At 37.3% G+C, this 23804-nt stretch overlaps 6 protein-coding genes across 12 annotated transcripts; 1 reads left to right on the top strand and 5 right to left on the bottom strand.

Moving 5' to 3' along the window:
* Window positions 1-474: 474 nt before the first annotated feature.
* On the bottom strand, window positions 475-2477 carry LOC110772154 (putative mannitol dehydrogenase). The gene is made up of 5 exons (XM_088255457.1): window positions 2268-2477; window positions 2014-2127; window positions 1365-1878; window positions 1065-1218; window positions 475-952 (listed from the first exon to the last, which is right to left on the bottom strand). The coding sequence occupies exons 1-5, from the start codon at window positions 2369-2371 to the stop codon at window positions 747-749; spliced, it is 1092 nt and encodes a 363-aa protein (XP_088111583.1). The 5' UTR covers window positions 2372-2477; the 3' UTR covers window positions 475-746.
* Window positions 2478-3352: 875 nt separating this feature from the next.
* On the bottom strand, window positions 3353-5162 carry LOC110772156 (putative mannitol dehydrogenase). Its single transcript, XM_088254941.1, has 5 exons — window positions 4918-5162; window positions 4628-4741; window positions 4020-4533; window positions 3759-3912; window positions 3353-3630 (listed from the first exon to the last, which is right to left on the bottom strand). The coding sequence occupies exons 1-5, from the start codon at window positions 5016-5018 to the stop codon at window positions 3413-3415; spliced, it is 1101 nt and encodes a 366-aa protein (XP_088111067.1). The 5' UTR covers window positions 5019-5162; the 3' UTR covers window positions 3353-3412.
* A 6794-nt stretch (window positions 5163-11956) lies between these two features.
* LOC110772159 (elongator complex protein 4-like) lies at window positions 11957-15936 on the top strand. 7 transcript variants are annotated; one of them, XR_015836403.1, is made up of 9 exons: window positions 11961-12310; window positions 12907-13127; window positions 13216-13442; window positions 13542-13864; window positions 14498-14560; window positions 14646-14706; window positions 14784-14869; window positions 15605-15787; window positions 15883-15936. XR_015836403.1 is itself a non-coding variant. In XM_088254297.1 (7 exons), exons 4-7 carry the CDS (start codon window positions 13784-13786, stop codon window positions 15267-15269), a joined length of 384 nt encoding a protein of 127 aa, XP_088110423.1. In that variant the 5' UTR covers window positions 11959-12310; window positions 12907-13127; window positions 13216-13442; window positions 13542-13783; the 3' UTR covers window positions 15270-15327. The 7 variants fall into 7 exon arrangements, 1 of the variants encoding a protein (XP_088110423.1); XR_015836402.1 differs by having other exon boundaries at window positions 11958-12310; window positions 13542-14560; XR_015836401.1 differs by having other exon boundaries at window positions 11960-12310; window positions 14498-14706.
* On the bottom strand, window positions 15451-17455 carry LOC110772157 (putative mannitol dehydrogenase). The gene is made up of 5 exons (XM_021976572.2): window positions 17185-17455; window positions 16863-16976; window positions 16066-16579; window positions 15835-15988; window positions 15451-15741 (listed from the first exon to the last, which is right to left on the bottom strand). Exons 1-5 carry the CDS (start codon window positions 17367-17369, stop codon window positions 15536-15538), a joined length of 1173 nt encoding a protein of 390 aa, XP_021832264.2. The 5' UTR covers window positions 17370-17455; the 3' UTR covers window positions 15451-15535.
* A 364-nt stretch (window positions 17456-17819) lies between these two features.
* On the bottom strand, window positions 17820-19500 carry LOC110772158 (putative mannitol dehydrogenase). The gene is made up of 5 exons (XM_021976573.2): window positions 19387-19500; window positions 19158-19271; window positions 18541-19054; window positions 18308-18461; window positions 17820-18179 (listed from the first exon to the last, which is right to left on the bottom strand). Exons 1-5 carry the CDS (start codon window positions 19482-19484, stop codon window positions 17974-17976), a joined length of 1086 nt encoding a protein of 361 aa, XP_021832265.1. The 5' UTR covers window positions 19485-19500; the 3' UTR covers window positions 17820-17973.
* Window positions 19501-20897: 1397 nt separating this feature from the next.
* On the bottom strand, window positions 20898-22976 carry LOC110772149 (putative mannitol dehydrogenase). Its single transcript, XM_021976562.2, has 5 exons — window positions 22790-22976; window positions 22415-22528; window positions 21593-22106; window positions 21357-21510; window positions 20898-21272 (listed from the first exon to the last, which is right to left on the bottom strand). The coding sequence occupies exons 1-5, from the start codon at window positions 22885-22887 to the stop codon at window positions 21070-21072; spliced, it is 1083 nt and encodes a 360-aa protein (XP_021832254.2). The 5' UTR covers window positions 22888-22976; the 3' UTR covers window positions 20898-21069.
* Window positions 22977-23804: the final 828 nt, after the last annotated feature.

The raw sequence follows: 23804 nt of genomic DNA, 5'->3' as shown, positions 1-23804 counted from the left end.
AACACGATTATATTTGTTTTGCTTTTCTTTAGGGTAAAATTGGCAATAGATGGACATATAAAGTATTTTGGGAGAAGTTGGCCGAAACTCTTCTTTTATATGAGTATATAGATATGACCCATATATATACAGAGAGCTTCAGTTGACGGATCCCAGAACACTCTTGTAGGTCCCACTAAACCCTCAATAAGAGGGGACTATATATATATGCATTTGAAAACTAATTATAATATAGAGCTTTTTAGTGAAATTTATCATCTCAATTGGTTCAGAATTAGAAAAACTAGTTGTGGCTGTAGCTTGTATTGTTTTTGTCATGAATTATGAATGAAAGTACTATCTTTTTATTTTTTTTAATGTTATTTTCATCTTAAACAAATTTCTAAACTTTTACACCACCAACTCTTGAGGTAATAATCAGGTACTGATGATAGTAAAGACTAGAAGTTAACGTTGACCCGAAAAAATTAAAAGGACTAGAGAAGTTTATATGGAGCTCTCATATCAAAGAATGAGTAACAAAGTTTGCCTAGAAATTAATAGCCAAAAATTACATAAACATCGACTTTATTTCAAGGATAAGATACACACGACAAAAAATTAAGCACACCTTGCGCATCTTAAAATATATTCTTCGTCTATATGGAATTAATAAGGCCAATCATCCCATGCGCGACGAGACAATGATCCTTAGCAATTCATCTTATTGCCAAACAAGGCATGTTGGCTAGGAAGTTATTTCCATATTAATATGGAGATTTTATGGTGTTTGCCACATCAATGACAAAGCGGTACTTAACATCAGCCTTGGCAACTCGTTCAAGGGCAGTGTTCACATAATCCATTGGAATAACTTCAACATCTGCTGTGATATTGTGCTTTGCTGCAAAGTCTATCATCTCTTGGGTCTCTTTCATTCCCCCAATTGCACTGCCAGCAACAAGCTTCCTCCCTAGTAATTAAATTACAGATTTACTTAATTTTGGTCTTAGAGATAGAGTTTAGATTACTCTGAAAAAAAAAAAGTAATGAGCAAAACTAGGCCGAAAATAAAATGAACTTACCCAAGATTAAAGGGAAAACTGGTAGCTCAGGAGGCTGGATTGGAGCACCCACCAGAATTAGTTTTCCGTTGGTCTTCAACAGGCCAACCAAATGCAAGAGAGGGTGAGCGGCTGAAACAGTATCGATGATACCATCCATTGTACCCATGGCAGCCTAATTCCATATAGTGCAATATTGATATGCAAGTACAAAGAATAAATTTAGACCCAAAAAAAGTACAAAGAATAAATTTAATTTTTTGGAAGAAGTTGGAGCATGTAGGAGTTACTCAAAACGAGAATTATTGCTAGCTAATGTACCTGCAATTGCTCTTGGTCGTGACTAATCAGAAATTCATCAACACCAAGTTGTTCCACAGCTTCCTTCTTCTTATTGGGGGAGGTACTTATCACGGTAACTTTTGCTCCAACAGCTTTGGCAAACTTCACGGCCATATGGCCAAGGCCACCAAGCCCCACCACACCCAAATGCTTACCAGGCTCCATCAGCCCAAAGTATCTCATAGGGCTGTAAACTGTGATCCCAGCACACAGCATTGGGGCAGTACCTTGTAATGGAAGGTTTTTGGGGATTTGAACGACAAAGTGCTCATCGACTACTATCTTGTCGGAGTATCCACCGAAGGTTCTTGATCCGTCTTCGTGGTGTTTGTTGTAGGTCCACACCATTTTGGGGCAGTAGTTTTCCAGGTCCTGTGTGCAGTTGTCGCATGAGCGACATGAACCCACCATGCACCCAACTCCGGCTATGTCTCCTACTTTGAATTTTGTAACATTGCGCCCCACCTTTGTCACTTCTCCTACAATCTCGTGTCTGCAAAATTTCGATGAAAATGCATATTATTTTCCGAGTTATTTTCATGCCTGCTCATTATTTATAGGGTGACATTTGAGATTAAATTCCATATACTAATTAAGCTTAGTTGAACCAATAAATTAAATAATGTACCCTGGAACAATGGGATATATGGTCATTCCCACTTCGTCCTTAGCGAGGTGAAGGTCTGAGTGGCAAATTCCACAATAGAGTATCTTCATGCTGATATCATTATCACCATTGCCTCTGCAAGTACCCCAAAAAAAAAAAAAAAAACCACACAAGTTTGGTGAAGCCTATATCTTAAGCATATTTAAATAAACGAAAAATTGTCACGTAAGATTTAGCGAAATGGCGTGGAAGAGAAGAACAAGTAACTCAAATACCTCCTGGTGAAGTGGAAGGGAGAAAGAACACCAGAGGAATCTCTAGCGGCCCATCCATAGGCTTTCACTGCTTGGTCTTCGGCCCCTGATATTTCTTGAGACATTATTGTACCTTAGTCAATATTGTGTATGATCTGTGTATATTTCTTGAGAGAATTGAAATGAGGCAGAGTGTTGTGGTGTCTTGGTTGGGGGTTTGCGAAGAGATATATAGCATATGGTTGGGTAAGCTCCAAGAAAGAAAGTTGACGGAAATACTTATCATATGTATGTTTGAAACTGTGAGAATCAGCAATGACGTAGTGCGATCGACTTGTCGGCCATGTATGAATTTTCTCCTCCTATTTTGTAAAGTTTTTACCCCATCCTCAAGCCAAAGAACATGCGTTGACCAAATCAACGGAGCCACCAAGACAAAATTATATAAGGGGAGAATAAAAACCACAAGTCTTAATTGGACGAGTCTTGCCTCTTGGAACATATTTGATTACCATATGAAGATAGAGGCATCCACAGAGGGAGGATTAAACCGAGAGAGGAGATCGGTTTAGGAGGAGATCGGTTGGAGTGAGTCTCATTTATTTTTTCTACCTGCTAAAAGTTTAACGTTGGATTTAATATCTGCTTTGGAGATGCTCTTAGTTTGTTGCCCTCTTGGAATCGGTGGTGTAGATGTCACGTTGATGTATTTGATTGTATTATTGAAGTTTATCTAATGAATTTTTTGTTTCATAAAAAAAAATTGTTGGATTTGATCTTATTTCTAAAGGGGATTATTTATATATATACACACATATGTTATAACATCAATTTTTAAAGACATGTAATTTATAGGCATATATAACTCTCTCAATCTTGGTGAAAATTGATCCAACAATTATATATGTGAGCATCTTCAAGAGAATCTCCAAGGGAGATGTCAAATATCAAATATTAAATTTGAATTTGATTGCTTAATTATGTTGTAATTTGACATATAATAAAGTTTTACATTCCACCCGATATCTCAAATTAAAATATTATTTTATCACATTAGGATTGATTTATTTATTGCTTTCTAACCACATAATTAAATAATGAAATAATATCACAAAGTCAAACATAAAAAAATTACAGCAGAATAGAGAAATTATTCCACGTTGAATTTAAGGAGATGCTTCATCATGATTATTTATGGTGTTTGCCACATCAATGACAAAACGATACTTAACGTCACCCTTGTCAAGTCGGTCAAGTGCAGTGTTCACATAATCCATTGGAACAACTTCCACATCCGCTGTGACATTGTGTTTTGCTGCAAAATCTATCATCTCTTGTGTCTCTTTTAGTCCCCCCATTGCACTACCCGCAATAAGTTTCCTCCCTGTTTTTTTTTTCCCAATATCAATTACATCAATTTGAAATCACTATTTTGTTATAAAAAAAACACCAAAAACGAGAAAGCAATTAAATTAAAAAAAAAAAAAAAAAAGGAGAAGGGAAATTACGTACCCATAATTATAGGGAAGACTGGTAGCTCAGGAGGCTCAATTGGAGCCCCCACCAAAATTAGTTTTCCACTAGTCTTGAGCAAGCCAATCAAAGGCAAGAGAGGGTGAGGGGCTGAAACGGTGTCAATGATACCATCCATAGTTCCCATGGCAGTCTTAAAATATTATATGAAAATTAGTATTATACTGAACACATTGTCTTTTTTTCTTTGCGCTTGAGGGCAATGTAAACAATTAATAAATAAAAAAACTTATCAATTACCTCTAGTTGCTCCTGATCATGACTGACCAAAAAAGAATCAGCACCAAGCCTTTCCACTGCTTCCTTCTTCTTGCTTGGAGAAGAACTTACCACCGTGACCTTCACACCAAACGCTTTGGCAAACTTCACGGCCATGTGACCTAGGCCGCCAAGCCCGACCACACCCAAGTGCGTGGCGGGCTTTGAGAGGCCAAAATGTTTCAGCGGGCTGTACACGGTAATCCCGGCACACAACAATGGGGCAGTACCAGCTAATGCAAAACCATTTGGGATTAGGACTGCATAGCGCTCCTCCACAACCATGTTATCAGAATACCCACCAAAGGCTCTTGTCCCATCTTCATGCTGTCCTTGGAAGGTCCATAACATTTTGGGACAATAATTTTCTAAGTCTTGTTTGCAGTTATCGCATGAGCCACATGATCCTACTATGCACCCCACTCCGGCTATATCCCCAACTCTAAATTTTGTGACATTTTTCCCAATTCTTGTCACTTGCCCCACAATCTCATGCCTACAAAAATTATCAAAAAAGGAAAAGAAAAAGTTACTCATTAAATTTTACAATATAGTGTAAACCAGCTTGATCACCCGAGAAGAAATTTTACCCTGGGACAGTTGGATAGAGGGTCGGCCATATTTTGTTCTTGACCAGATGAATGTCTCCATGGCAAATTCCACAGTAGAGTATCTTTACGGTGATATCATCATCGCTGTTAGCTCTGAACACAAAAGCATGCAACGATTGTCTTGTTAAGTCAAAAATTAAGCTAGTTTTAGCGCAAATACGATCAACCAAATTGCCCCATTGTAGTATATAAGATTTCGAGTCTCTCCATCCATTAACAATTGGTTTTACGTACGTTGATTATGAAAAAAAAAATAAAGTTTGAGTTACCTCCTAGTGAAGTGAAAGGGGGAGAGAACTCCCGAGGAATCTCTAGCAGCCCATCCATAGGCATTGACAGGTGGTTTTGCTTCAGATGCAGCTTTAGTCATCGGCCCTATGTTGAGAGATTGATCAAAGACGTGAAAGCTAGCTCCAATTTACCCAAGATTAAAAGTTATTTTGAATTTGAGGTGAGTATTGCTAAAACATAGAGAATATTGAGAGTAGAGAGTGGAAAGTGTAGAGAGAATGAGAGTTGTAGAATATTTTCTGATTTTCACTTATGTTTCATTCCTTACAATCAACATATATATACAAGTTCCTAAGACATTAGTCAAGCCCCCCAAGTTAGGCAACCAAACTAATTAGGCAACCAAACTAGTTAGGCAACCAACCTAGTCAAGCCCCCCAAATATTGTAGGTGCCAAACATAGTAGGTGCCAAACATTAATTGACTACATAATTAACACATTAATTGACTAAACATTGTAGGCTACCAACCATTGTAGGTGCCAAACTAATCCTCATTAATTGACTATTGCTAACACTCCCCCTCAAGTTGGTGCATAGATATCATCAATGACCAACTTGCCAAAAGAGAGACTGTCGTTATTAATATTTCCGCATCAAGCTTCTTCTTAATAGAATGTCGATCCACTTCAACATGCCCCCTCACGTGGGACCACTACATGGTGGGCCACACGTGGAGCAAAGGCCACATCGAAGTTAATCATTTCGGTCTGTCGGTGGCAACACCAAATCCAAGTGCAGCCGGTTGGTCGGTAGATCACATAAACCATGCGAACAAGGCAAAGGCAAAACAAAGAACACAGAAACCCTGTGAACACGGCAAAGGTAAGGTAAAGGACACAGAAACCCTGTGAACACGGCAAGGACACAGAAACCCTGTGAACACGGCAAAGGACACAGAAACCCTGTGAACACGGCAAAGGTAAGGTAAAGGACACAGAAACCCTGTGAACACGGCAAGGACACAGAAACCAAACCCTAAAATAGGGAAAGGCACGTCAAGGTAAAACCAAACCCTAAAAAGAAAGGGTAAGGCAAGGTAAGGCAAATAAAGGCCAAGCAAAGGCAAGGTGGCAAGGCATGGCAAAGAAAGCCCAGATAGGGCAACAAAACCCTAAAGATAAGGTAAGGCATGACAAAGGTAAGGGCAAGGAAAACCAAACCCAAGCAAAGGCAAAGGCAACCAAACCCTAAAAAATAGGGTAAGGCAAGGTAAAGAAAGTCAAGAGCAAAGGCAAGGTCAACGGGCGTGACACAGCGGAAACACACCAGCAAAGGCATAAGCAACAATATTGGCACCATAACAGGCGGGAGCAATACAAGGCACTGGCACCAACAAGAGTAATACAAGGCACTGGCACCAGCAAGTCAAGGTAAGGCAAACAACTGTGGCAGCAACAACATCAGAGACAACTTCTCTTCACTCCCCATCTCCCCCTGAAGAGAAGGGGTCGATGGAGCCATATGATCAGTGGTACTGGCACCAGTGAGAGAAATCTAAGACACTGGCACCAGCAAAGGATATAGTAGGCAGCAGCAATAATACTAGCAGCGTCACAAATACTTCCATTATTGCAGACACAACTTCTCTTCACTCCTTCTCTCCCCCTGAAGAGAAGAGGTTGTCAGAACCATAAGCAGTGGCACTTGAGAAACAGAAGCTGACTGAAGCTCAGATGTAGAAGAATCAGTCATGGCAGATAGGTAACTGAATTGCAGCGGAATAGATGAGTAGCAGTGTCACTCCCCCTTAAATCCGACGACGTATGAGAGTCGAGATTTGGAGAAAGCAACACGAGTAATGACAATAAAGTTGCAGCACCCAAATAAAGTTGCATCTATCTCCCCCTCAAATCTGACACTGGTAGAGGGTCGAGATTTGGAAGAAGAGAAAATGAAATAATAGTAAAGAGACTCAAACATGTCAGTCTCGTGGCAGAAACAAATGCAAGGATAGGTGGAATGGAGATGGGCAGCCGACAACTGGAGAAAAGGAATAAAAGATGGAGAGGAGTCTGCAACAACCCAAAAAGAAAGAAGAAATAAAAATGAATGAAGGTGGATGACATGTGTATGCACACATAGAGAGAAAGGGACAAATATTGTATAGATAGGGTAGGTGATGTTGACAAGTGTAAGAGGTGTTGAAACGGAAGAGGCATATGGTGCAAAACAAGTCCAATAAAATAAAGGGAAAAGGAAGCCAAGTTATTGGCGGGAAAGAGAAGAGGTAGCAAAGAAAAGATTTTCATATATATATATAAGAGAGCTCGTTAGAGCTTAAGAGATGATGCAAACACCAGAGTGGCTATGCAAAGGGAACAGCAGCAGTAGTGTAGCTCGGCATGACAGAGACAAGGCCGAGTAGGAAAAGGCTCAGCGAGCGGTGACGAGGCTCGCGGAGGAAAGGAAATGGCTCGGTGAGCGATGACGAGGCTCACGGAGGAAAGAGATCATGGTGATCAAGGAACGTACTGCCCATAGGAAACAAATTAGGCCATCGTGGCCAAGGGACTTATTGCCCATACAGATAAAAGAGAGGAAATTTAATGGAAACAAGAGAATTTACAGCAACATGAAAAAACGCCAACGACTCTCAATTTGATAGAGGATCTTAAGGATTAGCCATTAGGCTCTGATACCATGCTAAAACATAGAGAATATTGAGAGTAGAGAGTGGAAAGTGTAGAGAGAATGAGAGTTGTAGAATATTTTCTGATTTTCACTTATGTTTCATTCCTTACAATCAACATATATATACAAGTTCCTAAGACATTAGTCAAGCCCCCCAAGTTAGGCAACCAAACTAATTAGGCAACCAAACTAGTTAGGCAACCAACCTAGTCAAGCCCCCCAAATATTGTAGGTGCCAAACATAGTAGGTGCCAAACATTAATTGACTACATAATTAACACATTAATTGACTAAACATTGTAGGCTACCAACCATTGTAGGTGCCAAACTAATCCTCATTAATTGACTATTGCTAACAAGTATATATTTATAGTTCGTGGGATTAGAATCTAGAAGTATCTGCAACAGATGTGTTGCTGTTAGCAATGACGTTTTTTCTACCTACTTTTCAAAACCTTACCTTCTTATGATGTGTATGACAGATTCAAACCCCGAAAATGGACTTAGGTGTTGGATTTTTATATTATTTTATTTTATAGTAAATTGAGCTTAGACCCATAAAATTCATTTGTAATCACCTACAACCCTTTCCTTTATTTTTCTATTTAAAATACCCAATTTTTTCAAGTAAAACCCGCTGACTAGGATCCAAGTAAGCAAGTTACCTAATCTAGCTTAAAATCTGATTTATTCTATTTTTCGGATTCCAAAACTACCTGTATTTACAAGTTAACGTGTTATGTGGAGGTGTAACTAATGACACACGTTGAATTTGGAAAGATCTTGAAATGGTTGTAATGGATGTAGGAATTAATTTAGAAACTTATTTGAAATTAAATATTAAATTCAACATTAACATATTAGAAATGTTTTGGTTTATTTTATGACAAAAAAAAAAACGTTTTGGTTTATTAAATAAATGTGTGTTGTTGTTTTCCTTTTATGAATTATACTACTAGTAATCTATTTTATTATAGTTTTATGAATAATAGTGTACATTCTAATTATGTTGAAAAATATTTTGATAATCTATTTATTGTTTGTTTTATGAATTTTTTTTTTTTAAATGAACCTATTTTTTCTCTAAATAATGTACCTATTTTTTTTTCTCTAAATTATGTACGCTTTTTTCTCTGAATAAAGTACCTATTATTTGTTTTATGAAAAACAATTTTTTTAAATGAACCTATTTTCTCTCTCCAAATAATGTACCTATTTTTTTCCTCTAATAATATACCTAGTAAAACAATGTACGTATTTTTTTAAATGAACCTATTTTTCCTCTCCAATTAATGTACCTATACACATTTATAGGTATATTGTAAAATAATTTACCTATGGGTAAATAATGTACCTATATTTTCTATAAATTATTGTGTACCTATTTTTAATTTATGAAAAATGTACGGAAATTTCAATTACAACGTAACTGACTTAGTTTTTTTTTTTTTTAATAAAAAAATTTGGTAAATAATATACCTATATTTTATTTAAATAATATATTTATATTTTATATGTATATATTTAAATTTATATTTTTTTATAGGTACATTATTGGATATGCAATTTACATATATTTTTTTTGGTTTGCAATTTTAGGGGGCGTTATGTGAGAGGGAATGACAACCAAAAGAAATGGGGTGATTGATATGCTATTAATAGGGAGTGTTAATTACAATTATGACAATTAATGAAATGCTTGAAATAAATTATAAATAAAATATGAAGTTTGGTGGCAACGATGTAAAAATACAGGAATACTACGACCTCTTATATCCTACTAGTCATTTAAATTTGAAATTGGGTTTTACACATAGTGTTCGGTTCATTTTTACACATGATTTTTCATGTTATTCACCTATTATTTTGAGTTAGTTCTTGACATTTTATAGCTTTTTACTTCCTTTTTGTGTTTTCTTAGGTTTTACCTTGGTTAGAATGAAAATGAGCTAAAAGTGCATTATTGGTTATAAATTCTGATTTTGTTCATTTTCGTAGGTCAACTTCTTGGCCTGGGATCAACATGCTCTGGTGCTCGTATGAGGTGAAGATCTTCATGAAACTTGTTCCAATGGATGTTAACTACAACATATCCAAATTTGAGCTCCATTGGACAAGTATTGCCTATCCAACCAATCCAGCATGTTACCATAGCTCTGGAAATCCGAAATTGGCCAGCTTTTACCTCAATTGTGTTATCTTGATTCTTCTTGTTACCATAACACTTGGTAACAAGAAATTACTTTGGTTGAGAGATATTATCTGAAACAAAGAGCATCTTGGTGAAGACAATAACAAAAGAGCCCATCATGGCAAGGAGACAAGGCTTAAGACTTTAACAAAAGTAATTGTTTTATATTAAAAGATATTTTGGAAAGGCTGGAAAGGAGGAGAGAGGAGTGCAAAGAGCATCAGCCATTGCAATCAGAATCATTCCAAACTTTGCAGAGATTTTGAGAGCTAGAGAGCAAGGAGCAACGAAGGGGAGGGAAGAATGGCATAACAATTAGAGAGAGAACCTTGGGGAGCCTTGAGGCAAGGATCCAAGGGGTTGAAGATGCATTCTCTTTCTCCTCTTTGTTCTTAGTTTCTTTCATTTTATTTGTTTCTTGTAATTTCTTAGTTTCAATGTAACTTCTTATTTAGCTAGGGCTTAGGTTGAAGCCCTAAACATGATTACCTTATTGTTTTGATACTTGAGTGTATGAATTTCTAGATATTGTTGATGAATTCCAATTCACCAAATTAATCTATCCTTGATGTATGTTCTTCTTTGATTGATCACCTTTGAAAGCATGCTTCTTGAGGTTGTTGGGATTATGTGTATCTTCATGTTATCCTAAGCAATAAATGGGTGAAGTAAGAATTATCCATGTGAATTGGTTTCTTGAATACCTAATGTAAACACCATGCTATTAGGATTCTTGTGATGTTCATATTCTCTTTGAACTTAATGGGTTTTTCTTGTAATTGAATCAAAGTACTAAGCACACCTATATTCGATTATAGGGAAGGCACAAGTATTGTAGCACTCGTACTGCACTGTTCACGGCACTGTTCACGGCACTGTTCACAGGTGATAAATAGGTGATAAAAGGGTGATAGAAAGTGCTGTTTCTGTTTTTCTTTGGTTTCTTGTGTTGTTTCTTTTCTTTTACATTTCTTTACTCATTTTTAGTTTCCAATTTGCATTTGTGCATTTGTGGTGTGTTAAATTAGTGTTATTTACGTACTCAAACTATAACTTATAGGAAGCCGACAAGTTCTTCGTGGGATCGACCCCGTACTTACATAATCTTTACTTCATTAGATTCGTGCACTTGCGGGTATTTTTAATTGGTTGTTTGCACATTAATTTGTGTCCTTTTAGGAATGCAACACATAGATTTATAGAATGATGGGTATATGTCTAGAAAATAGAAAATGTAGGGATCTATATTGAACAAGTCCTTTATTTTAAGATTCGAACCTTTATTATTAGTCTAAATAATAATATGAAGATTGTAATAACAGTTGGATTTAAAAGGACAGCCATAATCTTTTATTAAGGATTTTCGTAAAGTCATGTCTCATGTAAATGAGAAATTTTTGTATCCCTATAGTCTTCTCTTACTTTTCTTCTATTAATGGACAATCTGATAAACTCTTGGCATCCCGATTACAGTGCATCTCTTGACATCACATGTCAGATCTTTCTAGTTCCATTTTTGTTTTATATAATGGTTTATATTTTATGTCAATAAACATTCACTGCAAATTGCATCATAAACATGTCACGTGGCAAAACACTCTAAATCAAGTTTTGCTCATCAGTTCAAGATGTATATATCGTCGTCATCATTCTCAACACTTGACACATGTCCATGCATAACCATTATTCCATAAATACAAAGTAAAAAGTTAACTATGATTATGCCTATGAACACGTTAGGTTAATGCAGTGAACAAAAATATTTCCGTTTAAAGGGGAGAGAACTCCCGAGGAATCCCCAGCAGCCCATCTGTAGGCATTGACAGGTTGTTTTGCTTCAGCCGCTGCTTTAGACATTGTCCCTAGCTCCAATTTTCTGAAGATATCAAGTTGTTTTGGATTTGAGATGATGACGTGCATATTTTTATAGCATTAGATTTTGTGAGATTAGCAATAACGCTCACATGGAATGGAAGTCGCGGCTGTCGTTTCCCCACCTAATTTTCGAAACCTTTCATATGTTAGGACCAGTATGAAAGATACGTCTTCAATGAAATCAAATTATTTTTTGAGCTAAGAACTAGTACAAAGATTAGGTCAAAATGGACTCTTTAAACAAACCGTCGGCAATAATTGGCCAAAATTCTGATACAAATGTTTCAGTTTTTTTATAACAAGTGCAATATGTTAAAAGAAGGTGAGATGGTTTATAGTTGGCTTGTAAGTTTCATTAGACGTGGGTTAGGCCAATTTATGAGTGCAGTGAGCCTATTTATTTGCACTCAATTTTATTTTAGAATAGTCTATCGCTTGTATTTAAAATAAAATAAAAACCTCTTTAGTTTAATGCAAATTGCTACTAGGTCCAGATGCTTCTTCAATTTGGTTTGTTTCATTTGTCAAAAGCAGCCCATAGGGAAGATGCCAGTCCAAGACGCTGCGTTTTGCGTGCTGTTTTATTTTTTATAGAGGAGCGACTGACTGACATTACGGTAGCCGGATGTCGAATTAAGTCGCAAAGTGCCACGGAACCTGAACAGAGGCTGGGTGAGCCTCCTAATTTAAAGCTACTACTACCACAATTAACTAATTTTCCGTTTGGTTCCACAGAAAGAAACTAAAGCAAAATTTAGAAAACCAATTATAATAAACCCAAAACTATGGTTTTGAAGCCTCTTTACGATTCGCTTATATATATTCTTAATGCTTCTTTCATTGTTTGTTCATATATGTATCTATGCATTTTGTATTTCAGTTGTTATTATGACTTACTCTTGCTAGTCTCTGCGAAACTTGCCGTGTGGTTACAATGCACACCAACTGTTCGATGAAAAGAACTTCTATAACAACACTAGGATACATGCATGCATGGTATAATTGAATGGAAGTACGGTATATTGGAAAATAGAATTCCTTTTTGAAAAAAAAAACCCTTTTGAAAGTAATCAAATCCTAATCCCTGGATACGATAAATGCTCTGGGTTATCAAAGGTAAAAGCAGCAACATTCTTGTTGAAAATGGACTCTGCGTCTGCGTGGTTGTAAGTCCGTGTCTGTAGGATTAATATGAAACATTTTGTTCCTTTAGCAATTAGTTAACGTTAATTATTACATTTCATAATCTTCATTCCCATGTTATTCAGGTGCTCTGATTGAGATTGGTAGAGGGTATTTCTGCAGCCATGTCTGCGACCAAGATTCGGACAAGTTGCTTCTCTCCCAACTTTGTAGCTTCAAACTCACCTCAAATCCCTGGACTCAAGCATGGTCCCATGGCACAATGTTCATTTCATCTGGGATACTGGACCTTGACAGTAATCTTCTATCACTAATAGTTTATCGGGAATAGTTAAACCAAGCTGAGGTGATTAATTGGAAATTTTTTTCTTTTTTTATTATTGTACTTTTTTAATTATTTATAGAAGTTTTATAAGGTTGTCTTTGGTTTGTAGAGATTTTAGGTGGTGGGCTTTCCCTAGGAAGCCTAGTCATGGTGATGGAAGATGCAGAAGTACCTCATCATATGCTTTTGATTAGAAATTTTATGTCTCAAGGACTCGTTCACAACCAACCCCTTCTCTATGCAAGCCCATCCAAGGACCCAAGACAGTTTCTCGGTACTTTGCCTTGTCCAGCGTTACCCAAAGATGATAAGTCTAGTCATCGAGATCCTGATCAGGTTGTTCTCTTCTTCCATTCTTCTCTCCATGTATTTGTTCAATAATTCTGTTTGTAGGGTGAACATTAGGAAATTTATAATTCTTTTATTAATTTTCAGGAGAAAAGGGTTGAGAATAGCTTGGCAATATAAGAAGTATTTTTGGGAAAATCAGCAGAGTTTTGATAGTCAAGGTGGCAAGTTTGTCCTTATTTTATTTAGTTTGAGATGTGCCTCATTCGCTCATAACTGGTTTAGATTTCAAGAGTGGTTTGTTATGTTGTCGTTGTCCAAATAGAAAACATGAGTTCTGCAATGAATTTGATTTTCGGAAGCCCTTGGAGAGGCAATTTCTAAGCGGGATGCGTATTGATTGCGTTAGCATTCAAGAGTCTCCAAATCTTGTTGCCCTTCATGAGCACATTTTTATCTCAATTTCCAAGGTATGGTACTGTTGTCTTATGTTTTCCTGCCTAGAGATTTACTTATAGGATGTGACATATCTGGTTAGTGAAATTATATGCATGCCAATTGGTTTTTCACAATGTCAAACTAGCTTTGTTCATTGTGGAGACGAATTTTCATTGACTCTATGTCCTGTTTATGCGTGTGTGCGTGTATTTTATGGTGGGATGGTTTGGGTGGGAAGACCAGTACAAATTTCATGAAATTGAATGTCTTTGGTATTCATTTTTGCAGCTTGTGCGAGGAAATGAAACAATTACATTTAACCTTTTATTTCTAAGAACTGTCTATAACCTCTTTGATCTTAAAAAATCAAATGAGATTGCTGCCGGATGTTGTAATTCTCTTAGTTTCTTTTCTGTTTTTTTAATGGTTCTTGTATATTTTAAGAAAATCTGAATTTGGGTCCTCAAGAGTTGTCATTAAGACTCCACTACTTGGCGTGTAATGAAACTAATAATCCATAAGGTATTTTTGGTGGCCATGGTCAAATGCTTTGTTTTCCTTTTTTCTTTTTCTTTTATTTTATTCTTTTTCGTTTCTTTTTCTCTTTTTAAGTTTGATCATACATTATCTCCTTCCTTTGGCTGAAAATACAAAACTGATGACAGCATTTCTTCTGTTGGTCGTATATTCAATCATTCTGTGCTCCACAATGTGAATATTCCAACATGGTTAGTGGAAATTGTTATTTGCTCTTCAACTTTATATTTGATTTAGCCTCTGAGTCACAACTGCTTCTTGTTTCCTTTGCTTCAGTTTTGTTGTTAGGGCTCTGAACGACTTCTCATTTCCTTGCTGTCGGTCAAAGTAATTCCAGGTTATTATCAGCTTTAGCATTTATTTTTGCTATCGAATATTTTGACAATAATAATCTATAATGAAACATTCATTCAGACAAGGACAAGGAATTGGAAAAGCTCCTTACTGGTAACATGGTTGGCCTTCTCAATGTGCACAAAGTTGCACGTATTAATACACAGGTATTGTAAAACTTTACTTCACCTATATGAATCAAGTTTTCCGTCTCTCCTTTTTCTTTGGATGAAGTTACCATGTGAACTTGCCATGAATGCGTAAACATGCACCTGTATGACCCACCTTTTCACTCGGTCATCCTTAGAACACCTTTGGTACTTTAGCTTTTTCTGCTAACATTTCCATTATTATGAACTTTTGGTTGATTGTTATTTATAATTTCTAATGCGTCATCAGGTTCCTGTGATTCTTGAGTCAACAACCTTCTCAATAAATTTGAAAAAGCGGAGGTTTATGGTTTTAGAATGTCTAAACCAAGTCCCTATCGATGGTTCAAGTGGAAGTTCATATGGCACTTCTAGTAGTTGTTCTGTGTCCTCTAAAACTGGGACGCTTGATTTTTAGTTCTCAACTTATGACATTCATTTTAGAAATGTAATTGATAAGAAATTAGATTGTTAAAGTCAAATCTAGGAATCATCCATCAGCCATGATTGCATATAACTCCGTGTGTGTTTCTACAAGATGTTTGATGAAGCAGTAGGAACAATTAGAATATAGGAAGTTTTTATTTCCCAAATAAAAGTACGAAAACAAGGTGTTTGCTTTTCTCTAATTTAATACACCGCCATTATGCATTATTTACATCTCTCTCTCTCTCTCTCAAAAATTTAAGATGTAGACTTTAGTGTGTTTCCAACATCGATTACAAATCGATATTTGACACCGGATTTGGCAAGACGTTCCATGGCAGTGTTCAAATAATCAACCGGGATAACCTCAATGTCAGCTGTAACGTTGTGCTTGACTGCAAAATCAACCATCTCTTGTGTTTCCTTCATACCTCCAATCCGACTCCCAGCTACCATCTTCCTGCCTGTAATTGCACCATGTGCAAAGGGTAAGACAAAAAATATCAACAGGTAAAAGGCAGTCAACTTGTCATTCGGAGTCAAGATAGATGCTTTACCCATGAGCAAAGAAAAAGCTGGAATCTGAATATTTTTCTCTGGTGCAGTAACCATCACAAGCTTTCCATTGGACTTTAACAAACCAATTAAAGGCAAAAGAGGATGGGCGGCAAAAACCGTGTCAATGATACCATCCATTGTTCCCATGGCAGCCTACAAATTACCAAACAACTAAATCAATCTGCTGAATTAAAGTCATCATCACCATGGCAACTTGTTCAAACAATCACCTGCATCTGATCTTGATCATGGCTAACTATAAACGAATCGGCATGAAGATGTTCAATTGCTTCCTTCTCCTTATTAGGGGAGGTGCTGATCACTGTAACCTTCACCCCCATGGCCTTGGCAAACTTCACGGCCAAGTGCCCTACTCCACCTAGGCCAACCACACCCACATGCATACCGGGTTTGTCTAGTTCAAAATATCTCAAGGGGCTATAAGTTGTAATCCCGGCACAGAAGAGAGGAGCAGCACCGTCAAGGGGAAGGTTGTCTGGAATACGAACTATGAAGTGCTCATCGACCACCATGAAGTCGGAGTAGCCTCCATATGTTGTGGTTCCGTCGTGGTACTTTTCACCATAGGTGAGTATCAGTTTGGGGCAGTAATTCTCGAAATTATTGGCACAACTATCACAAGATTGGCAAGATCCCACCATGCATCCAACACCAACCTTGTCTCCAACTTTGAATTTTTCTACTTTGCTTCCTACCTCTGTCACTACACCAACAACCTCATACCTGAATTCAATTAATCAGTTCCACATTTGGTTAGTTAAATGGACATCACAATGAATTACACATACTAAGTTCAATAACATAAAAAGAATGTTAAAAAATATTGTGCTGTTGACATTATTCAAACCATTAATTAGATGGATATCAACATGAGATGAAACTATTTAACTCTTAGTCTAGTGATATTTCTTCTTTTAGCGTCAGAAGAGGTTGGATCTCGCTCCCACGTCGTTTATCGAGATTCCCAAAAAAAGGTTAGTATATTTGTGAGACTTTGTATACGTACCCAGGAACAATAGGATAGCTAGTAGTCCCCCATTCATTTTTGACCTTGTGAAGGTCCGAATGGCATATCCCGCAGTACAAAACTCTTAAAGCCACGTCTTTCTCTCCCGTTTTCCTGCAACCAAAATCCCTTCAAAAACTGAGTTCATTGGAAGGAAAGATTGTACCACGAACAAAATAAAGCATGGAGCTTATACGAGTTGAATATAATATTTTGTTTTAATTTTTGAAGAAACCAAATAAAGACTGGTATTCCTATAGTGAAAAGAACGCGGCAAGTAAAGTAAATAACAGGATGGAGAAGATATAGAATATATAACAACCTTCTGGAGATTTTGAAGGGAGAGAGAACGCCAGAAGAATCTGTGGCAGCCCATGCAAAGGCCTTATTTGGGTGTTGCTCTGGAGATACCATTTCCATTTTCTCTCTCTTACAATATAATATAGAGTGAGAATCTGAGGTGGGTAGAGAAGAGATTGTGAAAGTAGCAATTGCGATGTTGTTCATATATATATAGAGAGAGGATGTGGGTCCTACCTACCTCAATTTGATAGGGACTGGTTCAAAGTAAACTGCTTCATGACGCATTGGGTGAGCTAAGGATCATAAGTCAAGAGATTAATTAGACCAGAAGAAAAACTCCTCACCAAATTTAAGAAGACATATTTTAATGATTTTGGCAACTTGCTTTTAAGAAGACAAATTTTACTCGTCAAAACCATTGTGGCGAGGCAAATGTGAGTTTCCTTCCAATTTTGTTCTCCCTTGTGTTAGAAGCTGCGTAAACCATAAAATAAATATGCTCTTGTTGTCAATCGTCGATCATGTTGTTGCAATGATAAATAGTTTTGAATGATAAAGTGAATCTTCACTATGAAAATGTCCTAATAAGATCTGTTCATCTCATAAATCACCATTTAATCATCATTTAACGATCATCTCTTCAAAAAATCAATCATACCTCACCCGAAAATTTGATTCCAAAATACACAAACCATTCCATTTTATTTAAGATCCGTCCTGTCACATGTGCTGACAGACAGTCTGATATGTTTACACAACAGCCACATACAACAGTTAAGACCACAAAATCGATTCCATGATGCACAACTTAAAAGGCAGGCTTCAATGTATTTCCAACGTCGATAACAAATCGGTATCTGACGTCCGCTTTCGCGAGGCGCTCCATAGCAGTGTTCACATAGTCAATAGGTATAACCTCAACCTCGGCTGTTATGTTGTGCTTGGCCGCAAAATCAATCATCTCTTGTGTCTCCTTCACACCTCCAATGTTGCTACCACCGACCATCTTTCTTCCTATAATTGCAAAATAAACAGTTGTTAATACACACTCATCAAATTCTCTCAATCAAAATTATAGCTTTCTTTTGTCCAATCCAATGTTTGAACTTTGAAGTGAGTTACGCCATTTATATGCGCTTTACCCATTAGCAAAGGAAAAACAGGAAGCTCATGGGGCTTCTCTGGTGCACCAAGCACCACAAGTTTTCCGTTAGTCTTCAACAAACGAATCAAAGGCAAGATAGGGTGAACTGCAGAAACCGTGTCGATTATACCATCCATTGTGCCCCAGGCCGCCTACAAAATTAAGGAGACAAAATATTATATCATCCTCCTCTATACATAAATGAAAGTCATCAATGCAACTTGACAATACCAGCATCTGATCTTGTTCGCGGCTGACCAAAAATGAATCGGCTTTGAGACGTTTAATAGCTTCCTCCTTCTTACTAGGGGAGGTACTAATCACTGTAACCCTAACCCCCATAGCCTTGGCAAACTTCACTGCCACATGGCCTAGACCACCAAGGCCAACCACACCGACATGCATGCCGGGTTTGTCGAGGCCATAATATCTCAAGGGGCTGTAGGTTGTAATCCCGGCACAAAGGAGAGGAGCAGCACCCTCAAGAGGCAGGTTATCCGGAATACGAATCACGAAGTGCTCATCGGCCACCATGATGTCGGAGTAACCTCCATATGTGGTGGTTCCGTCGTGGTACTTGGCACCATAGGTGAGTATAAGTCTGGGGCAGTAGTTCTCAAGATTGTCTGCACACTTATCACAAGATTGGCAAGATCCCACCAGGCACCCAACACCTACCTTGTCTCCAACTTTGTATTTTTGCACTCTACTTCCTACCTCTGTCACTACTCCAACAATCTCATGCCTGATTTCCCAATTAAATTGAGTTAACATTTGATTAATTACATGGTTAGCATAATCAGATATCAAAGATGATTAGCATAACCATGCGGAGAGTATGTATGTACCCGGGAACTAAGGGATAGGTAGTAATCCCCCATTCGTTCTTCACCATGTGAAGGTCAGAATGGCATATCCCACAGTATAACACTTTGAATGCCACATCTTTCTCTCTCGTTTCTCTGCAACCAAATCACTTCAGTTTGAGACAACCAAATAAAAAACAAAAAACCAATATATCCAAGATTGAAATAAAAATGTAAATAAAATGAAACAAGATTTGAAGGAGAATATAACCTTCTTGAGAAATTGAAGGGAGAGAGAACACCAGATGAATCTCTGGCTGCCCATCCAAAGGCCTTCTTGGGGTGTTGCTGCTCTTGAGACTTGGCCATAATTTTTTTTTTCCTCTTACACTTAAAACACACACCGACTATATGTTAGCGTTAATCAGTATATATAATGGATAGTGACCGAGTGACAGTCTGAGAAGCAGCAGTATTCCCACGTGGCAGTATGAGGGACTTTATGCGCTGTCTGTGTAGAGAGGATGTGGCAGCAGGGTTTGGTGCATGCTGTTGAGCTGAATAGGGTTCTCACATTTGTCAAATTCTTTTAGCTTTTTTCAGCTTTTGAATTCCTTTAAATTTTTTTTTGCCAAAAAAAAAGAAATTCTTTAATTCTTTTTCTTTTCAAATTTAATAAGTGTTAAAATTCCATTCATTCTACGTAGGAGTTCCTCCTTAATTTTAAGGTGCCAAACCATGCTCCTCCGTTAATATATGTTCCACGCTACTACTGCCTCAGGTGGATCAACAAACAATTGGCTCTTCAAGAAAAATAGGGACATTCTATTTCTAATCTCTGATTTAATAATTGGAAGCATTCAGATTTTAGGTTATTTGTGTAAGAATTATATATTCATAGAAAAAATTGGCTAATTTGAGATATTTTTAGTTAAACTGTTATCTACACTCCAATAAGAGCAAGTGCAGCGGTAAGCCCAAGCTTGGGGCTAGTGGTTGCCCGGGCTGAGTGTGGGCTCCACAAGCTTGGACTGGCCCTCAGGCTAAACCAGCCCTAGTACTAGCCAGGGTTTGCTGACGTAGCAACCAAAAAAATTTAAAAAAAATCTAATTTTTTTTTAAAAAATACTAAAAATTTCAAATTTTTTTTAAAAATAAATACTTAATCATATTTTTTACTTTCCACATAAAAAATATATACAAATTCCTCTCCTCATATCTTATGGGAATAGTGATTGCCATGGCAACGGATGGAAACACACATTGCTTTTTGCAAGGGCAACCACTATTCACTTGAATAGTGTGGCTGCCCTAGCTCCCCCTTGCCATGGGGGAGGGCAAATGGGTGGAGTTGCTCTAACGTCGAGAATTTTTTTAAAAAATATTCTTTGATAGCCGTAGCAATTTCATTAAGGAAATGAAAAATATAAGAAATAGAGAGCCCCAAAAAGGATTCTTGCAAACAATAGAATAAGATGCAAAACAATAAACACAACCATTACAAACATACAGTGAGCAAAGTCAATTCTCATAAAGAAATATATATATATATATATAAATATTTGAAATTGTAAACGAGATCAGTTATCAATACTATCCTCTCACAAACGATATCTACGGATGCGCATAACCAATACATTATCTCCCATTGCAGCCCGCACATATGTGAATTTGAGAATTCCAAACAAGGGTGATATGTGATTGTTTTTCAAAACTATTGAATTGGTGGAACTGGAACCTTTGATTGGAACAAACCAAACCAAATCCTCACCTGAAACTTGATTCCGAAATCAGCAAACTTTTCCATTTATTCTTTTAGATAAGATCCATCCTATCATATTGTGCTGATAGTACCAAGAAGAGTTTACATAAAACACAACAAAAATTGAGACCACAAAATCAAACTCAATTTCGATTGCCTGTTCATCCATTGATTTAGACCGGGATGCAAAATTTAAGTAGACTTCAATGTGTTCCCGACGTCGATGACAAATCGGTATCTGACATCTGTTTTGGCAAGGCGCTCCATGGCAGTTTTCAAATAATCAATTGGGATAACCTCAACTTGGGCTGTTATGTTGTGCTTGGCTGCAAAATCAATCATCTCTTGTGTCTCCTTCATGCCTCCGATATTACTACCAGCTACCATCTTTCTTCCTGTAACATTTCCAAAGTAAGTGCTTGAATAAACCATCATCCAATGCAACCCCATAATAGAAGTGAGTTATGTCATAGGCTTACCCATTAGCAAAGGAAAAACTGGAAGCTCTAGGGGTTTCTCTGGTGCACCAACCATAACAAGCTTTCCATTAGACTTCAACAAAGCAATTAAAGGCAAGAGTGGGTGGACTGCTGAAACTGTATCGATAATGCCATCCATTGTGCCCACAGCAGCCTACCAAATTAGCAGCACAAAAGATTAATTAGATCATAATCTAGTTAAATTCATGATCAATGCTACTTGTTTAAGTAATCACCTGCATCTGATCTTGATCACGGCTGACCAAAAACGAATCGGCACGAAGATGTTCAATAGCTTCCTTCTTTTTATTAGGGGAGGTACTTATTACTGTAACCCTAACCCCCAGAGCCTTGGCAAACTTCACTGCCACATGTCCAAGACCACCTAGACCAACCACTCCCACATGCATACCAGGTTTGTCAAGACCATAGTATCTCAATGCGCTGTAGGTTGTGATCCCTGCGCATAGAAGAGGGGCAGCACCATCAAGAGGAAGGTTGTCCGGAACACGAATTACGAAGTGCTCGTCGGCCACCATGAAGTCAGAGTAACCTCCATATGTGATGGTTCCGTCATGGTACTTGGCACCGTAGGTGAGTATGTATTTGGGGCAGTAATTCTCAAGATTGTTTGCACAATTATCACAAGATTGGCAGGATCCTACAATGCACCCAACTCCTACCTTGTCTCCAACTTTGAATTTTTCTACTTTGCTCCCTACCTCTGTCACTACACCAACAATCTCATGCCTACATTGCCCAATTGAGTGTGCATGCATTTCATTAGTGAAGTTAATCAATAACTAAATTCATAGCATTAGTCCAATTCACGGAGAAATCTTTTCGGTCCGGCAGCTGCCAGTATGTCATTCTATCACAACCAAACATTCCCTGTATTGGGGCCATGGGCCTCGCTTGGTGGTTGTGCGGGTGGCTGGCCGATGCCGGACCAAAAGAATTTCTCTAAGTATAATATTGTTAAAATTGATAGAAAATTAATGTAATTTTTTGTTAAAAGATTGCATGTTTAGTATAATGGATGGTATATGACTCCATACCCGGGAACCAGAGGATAGGTAGAATAACCCCAGTCATTCTTAACCATGTGAAGATCAGTATGGCATATACCACAGTATAACACTTTGAATGCCACATCTTTCTCTCCTGTTTCTCTGCAACCAAATCAGTTCAATTTTAGACGACAAATCTAAAACTGAGATCCTGGAAAGCAAAAACTACCAACTAAATCATAAAAAAAGAAAACAAGAAACCGGGAAACTTGTGTACTTAATCAAATAATTTTTATTTTTAATTTTTTTCAGTTGCATGCTGTTTTTCAAGAACCAAAAAAGCAGACAAATCCAAGATGAAGTGAAAATGTAAATCAAAGAAACAACAATCGGATCTAGTAGTAGAGTTAATAATGTATGTACCTTCTTGAGAAATTAAAGGGAGAGAGAACACCAGATGAGTCTCTAGCAGCCCATCCAAATGCCTTCTTGGGGTTTTCATGCTCTGGAGATTTCGCCATTTTTTCTTTTCTAACTTCAAACACAAACCGACTGATAGCAGAGTGTGAGTTTGTGTCAGGCACAGATTGTGAAAGTAGCAATTTACAAGTGGCACTATGAGATTTCATGCATGTATATGTAAAGATGATGTGGCAACAGGTTTGGTGTTGAGCTGACGCATCGGGTGAGCAAATGGCTAAGAGGGAATCTTTCTTTGCTGACCAGAAAATTTTCTTGCAAAAGTACACAGTGGTCTTCGCAGTGCCTTTAAAATCTCTTGTATTCTTTATAAAAAGCTTTACTCCTTTTTTTTTTTGTTTCTGAACCACGAGATGGTCCTGGATGGGCTCCAACTATGGATGACACCTTTAAGTCTTAACCACAATCCAGACTAATCCCCGCTCACACCGGATTGGCCCGTAAGGGGTAAAGTGCTGGCCAAAGTGGTGACTCCATACGAGCTTTACTCCTTCAAAATGAGGTGATCCTTCTAAAAGTAAATGAGATTCTGCCATTCGTTAGTTTTTTTTAATTTTTTCTTTTTTTAAAATGAGTGCTGCCATTTTCACCTCTATCTTATTTCTGAATTTACCTTATTTTTCCACTTATAATGTAAATTTGAAACAACACAATTCTATCTTTACACCCACCATTATTCCTAAAATACTCTTTAATTATTAGTTTTTAACCCATTTTATTTAATATAAGTTCAGTAGTTTTTTTTTTTTTGGCTGAATTAAGCCATGCGATTTTCAATTTTCAGTTTACAATACGATTATTATCACTAAGATTATTTACAAAGATGTAAATTTGTCTTTAAAATTTTAAAGATAAGGTGAGTGGGGAAATATGACAGTTGGGTGGAAATAGCAACACTCTTCTAAAATTCTTATAATTTTTTTTTGTTTTAGAATTTTATAAGTGTCAAAATCTCATT

The sequence above is a fragment of the Prunus avium genome, chromosome 6 (genome assembly GCF_965620075.1).
Source record: "Prunus avium chromosome 6, drPruAviu1.hap1.1, whole genome shotgun sequence".
NCBI lineage: Eukaryota > Viridiplantae > Streptophyta > Magnoliopsida > Rosales > Rosaceae > Prunus > Prunus avium.
The sequence above is the reverse complement of the archived record's forward strand: the minus strand, read 5'-3'. Positions and strand labels throughout refer to the sequence as shown.

Bases quoted from the DNA above. Each gene is read 5' to 3' on its own strand.
- LOC110772154 (XM_088255457.1), bottom strand. From the start codon at position 2,371: ATGTCTCAAGAAATATCAGGGGCCGAAGACCAAGCAGTGAAAGCCTAT. The intron at 1,879-2,013 runs GTACATTATTTA...GAAATTTTGCAG, and splicing joins ATATATCCCATTGTTCCAGG to ACACGAGATTGTAGGAGAAG. The intron at 953-1,064 runs GTAAGTTCATTT...TTTAATTACTAG, and splicing joins AGTTTTCCCTTTAATCTTGG to GGAGGAAGCTTGTTGCTGGC.
- LOC110772156 (XM_088254941.1), bottom strand. From the start codon at position 5,018: ATGACTAAAGCTGCATCTGAAGCAAAACCACCTGTCAATGCCTATGGA. The intron at 4,742-4,917 runs GTAACTCAAACT...TTTTGTGTTCAG, and splicing joins CCCTTTCACTTCACTAGGAG to AGCTAACAGCGATGATGATA. The intron at 3,913-4,019 runs GTAATTGATAAG...TAATATTTTAAG, and splicing joins ATGATCAGGAGCAACTAGAG to ACTGCCATGGGAACTATGGA.
- LOC110772159 (XM_088254297.1), top strand. From the start codon at position 13,784: ATGCGTATTGATTGCGTTAGCATTCAAGAGTCTCCAAATCTTGTTGCC. The intron at 14,707-14,783 runs GTTATTATCAGC...ACATTCATTCAG, and splicing joins GTCGGTCAAAGTAATTCCAG to ACAAGGACAAGGAATTGGAA. The intron at 14,870-15,101 runs GTATTGTAAAAC...ATGCGTCATCAG, and splicing joins TTGCACGTATTAATACACAG to GTTCCTGTGATTCTTGAGTC.
- LOC110772157 (XM_021976572.2), bottom strand. From the start codon at position 17,369: ATGAACAACATCGCAATTGCTACTTTCACAATCTCTTCTCTACCCACC. The intron at 15,989-16,065 runs GTGATTGTTTGA...GGTAATTTGTAG, and splicing joins ATGATCAAGATCAGATGCAG to GCTGCCATGGGAACAATGGA. The intron at 15,742-15,834 runs GTAAAGCATCTA...GTGCAATTACAG, and splicing joins AGCTTTTTCTTTGCTCATGG to GCAGGAAGATGGTAGCTGGG.
- LOC110772158 (XM_021976573.2), bottom strand. From the start codon at position 19,484: ATGGCCAAGTCTCAAGAGCAGCAACACCCCAAGAAGGCCTTTGGATGG. The intron at 19,055-19,157 runs GTACATACATAC...TTGGGAAATCAG, and splicing joins ACCTATCCCTTAGTTCCCGG to GCATGAGATTGTTGGAGTAG. The intron at 18,462-18,540 runs GTATTGTCAAGT...TTAATTTTGTAG, and splicing joins GCGAACAAGATCAGATGCTG to GCGGCCTGGGGCACAATGGA.
- LOC110772149 (XM_021976562.2), bottom strand. From the start codon at position 22,887: ATGGCGAAATCTCCAGAGCATGAAAACCCCAAGAAGGCATTTGGATGG. The intron at 21,511-21,592 runs GTGATTACTTAA...CTAATTTGGTAG, and splicing joins GTGATCAAGATCAGATGCAG to GCTGCTGTGGGCACAATGGA. The intron at 21,273-21,356 runs GTAAGCCTATGA...GAAATGTTACAG, and splicing joins AGTTTTTCCTTTGCTAATGG to GAAGAAAGATGGTAGCTGGT.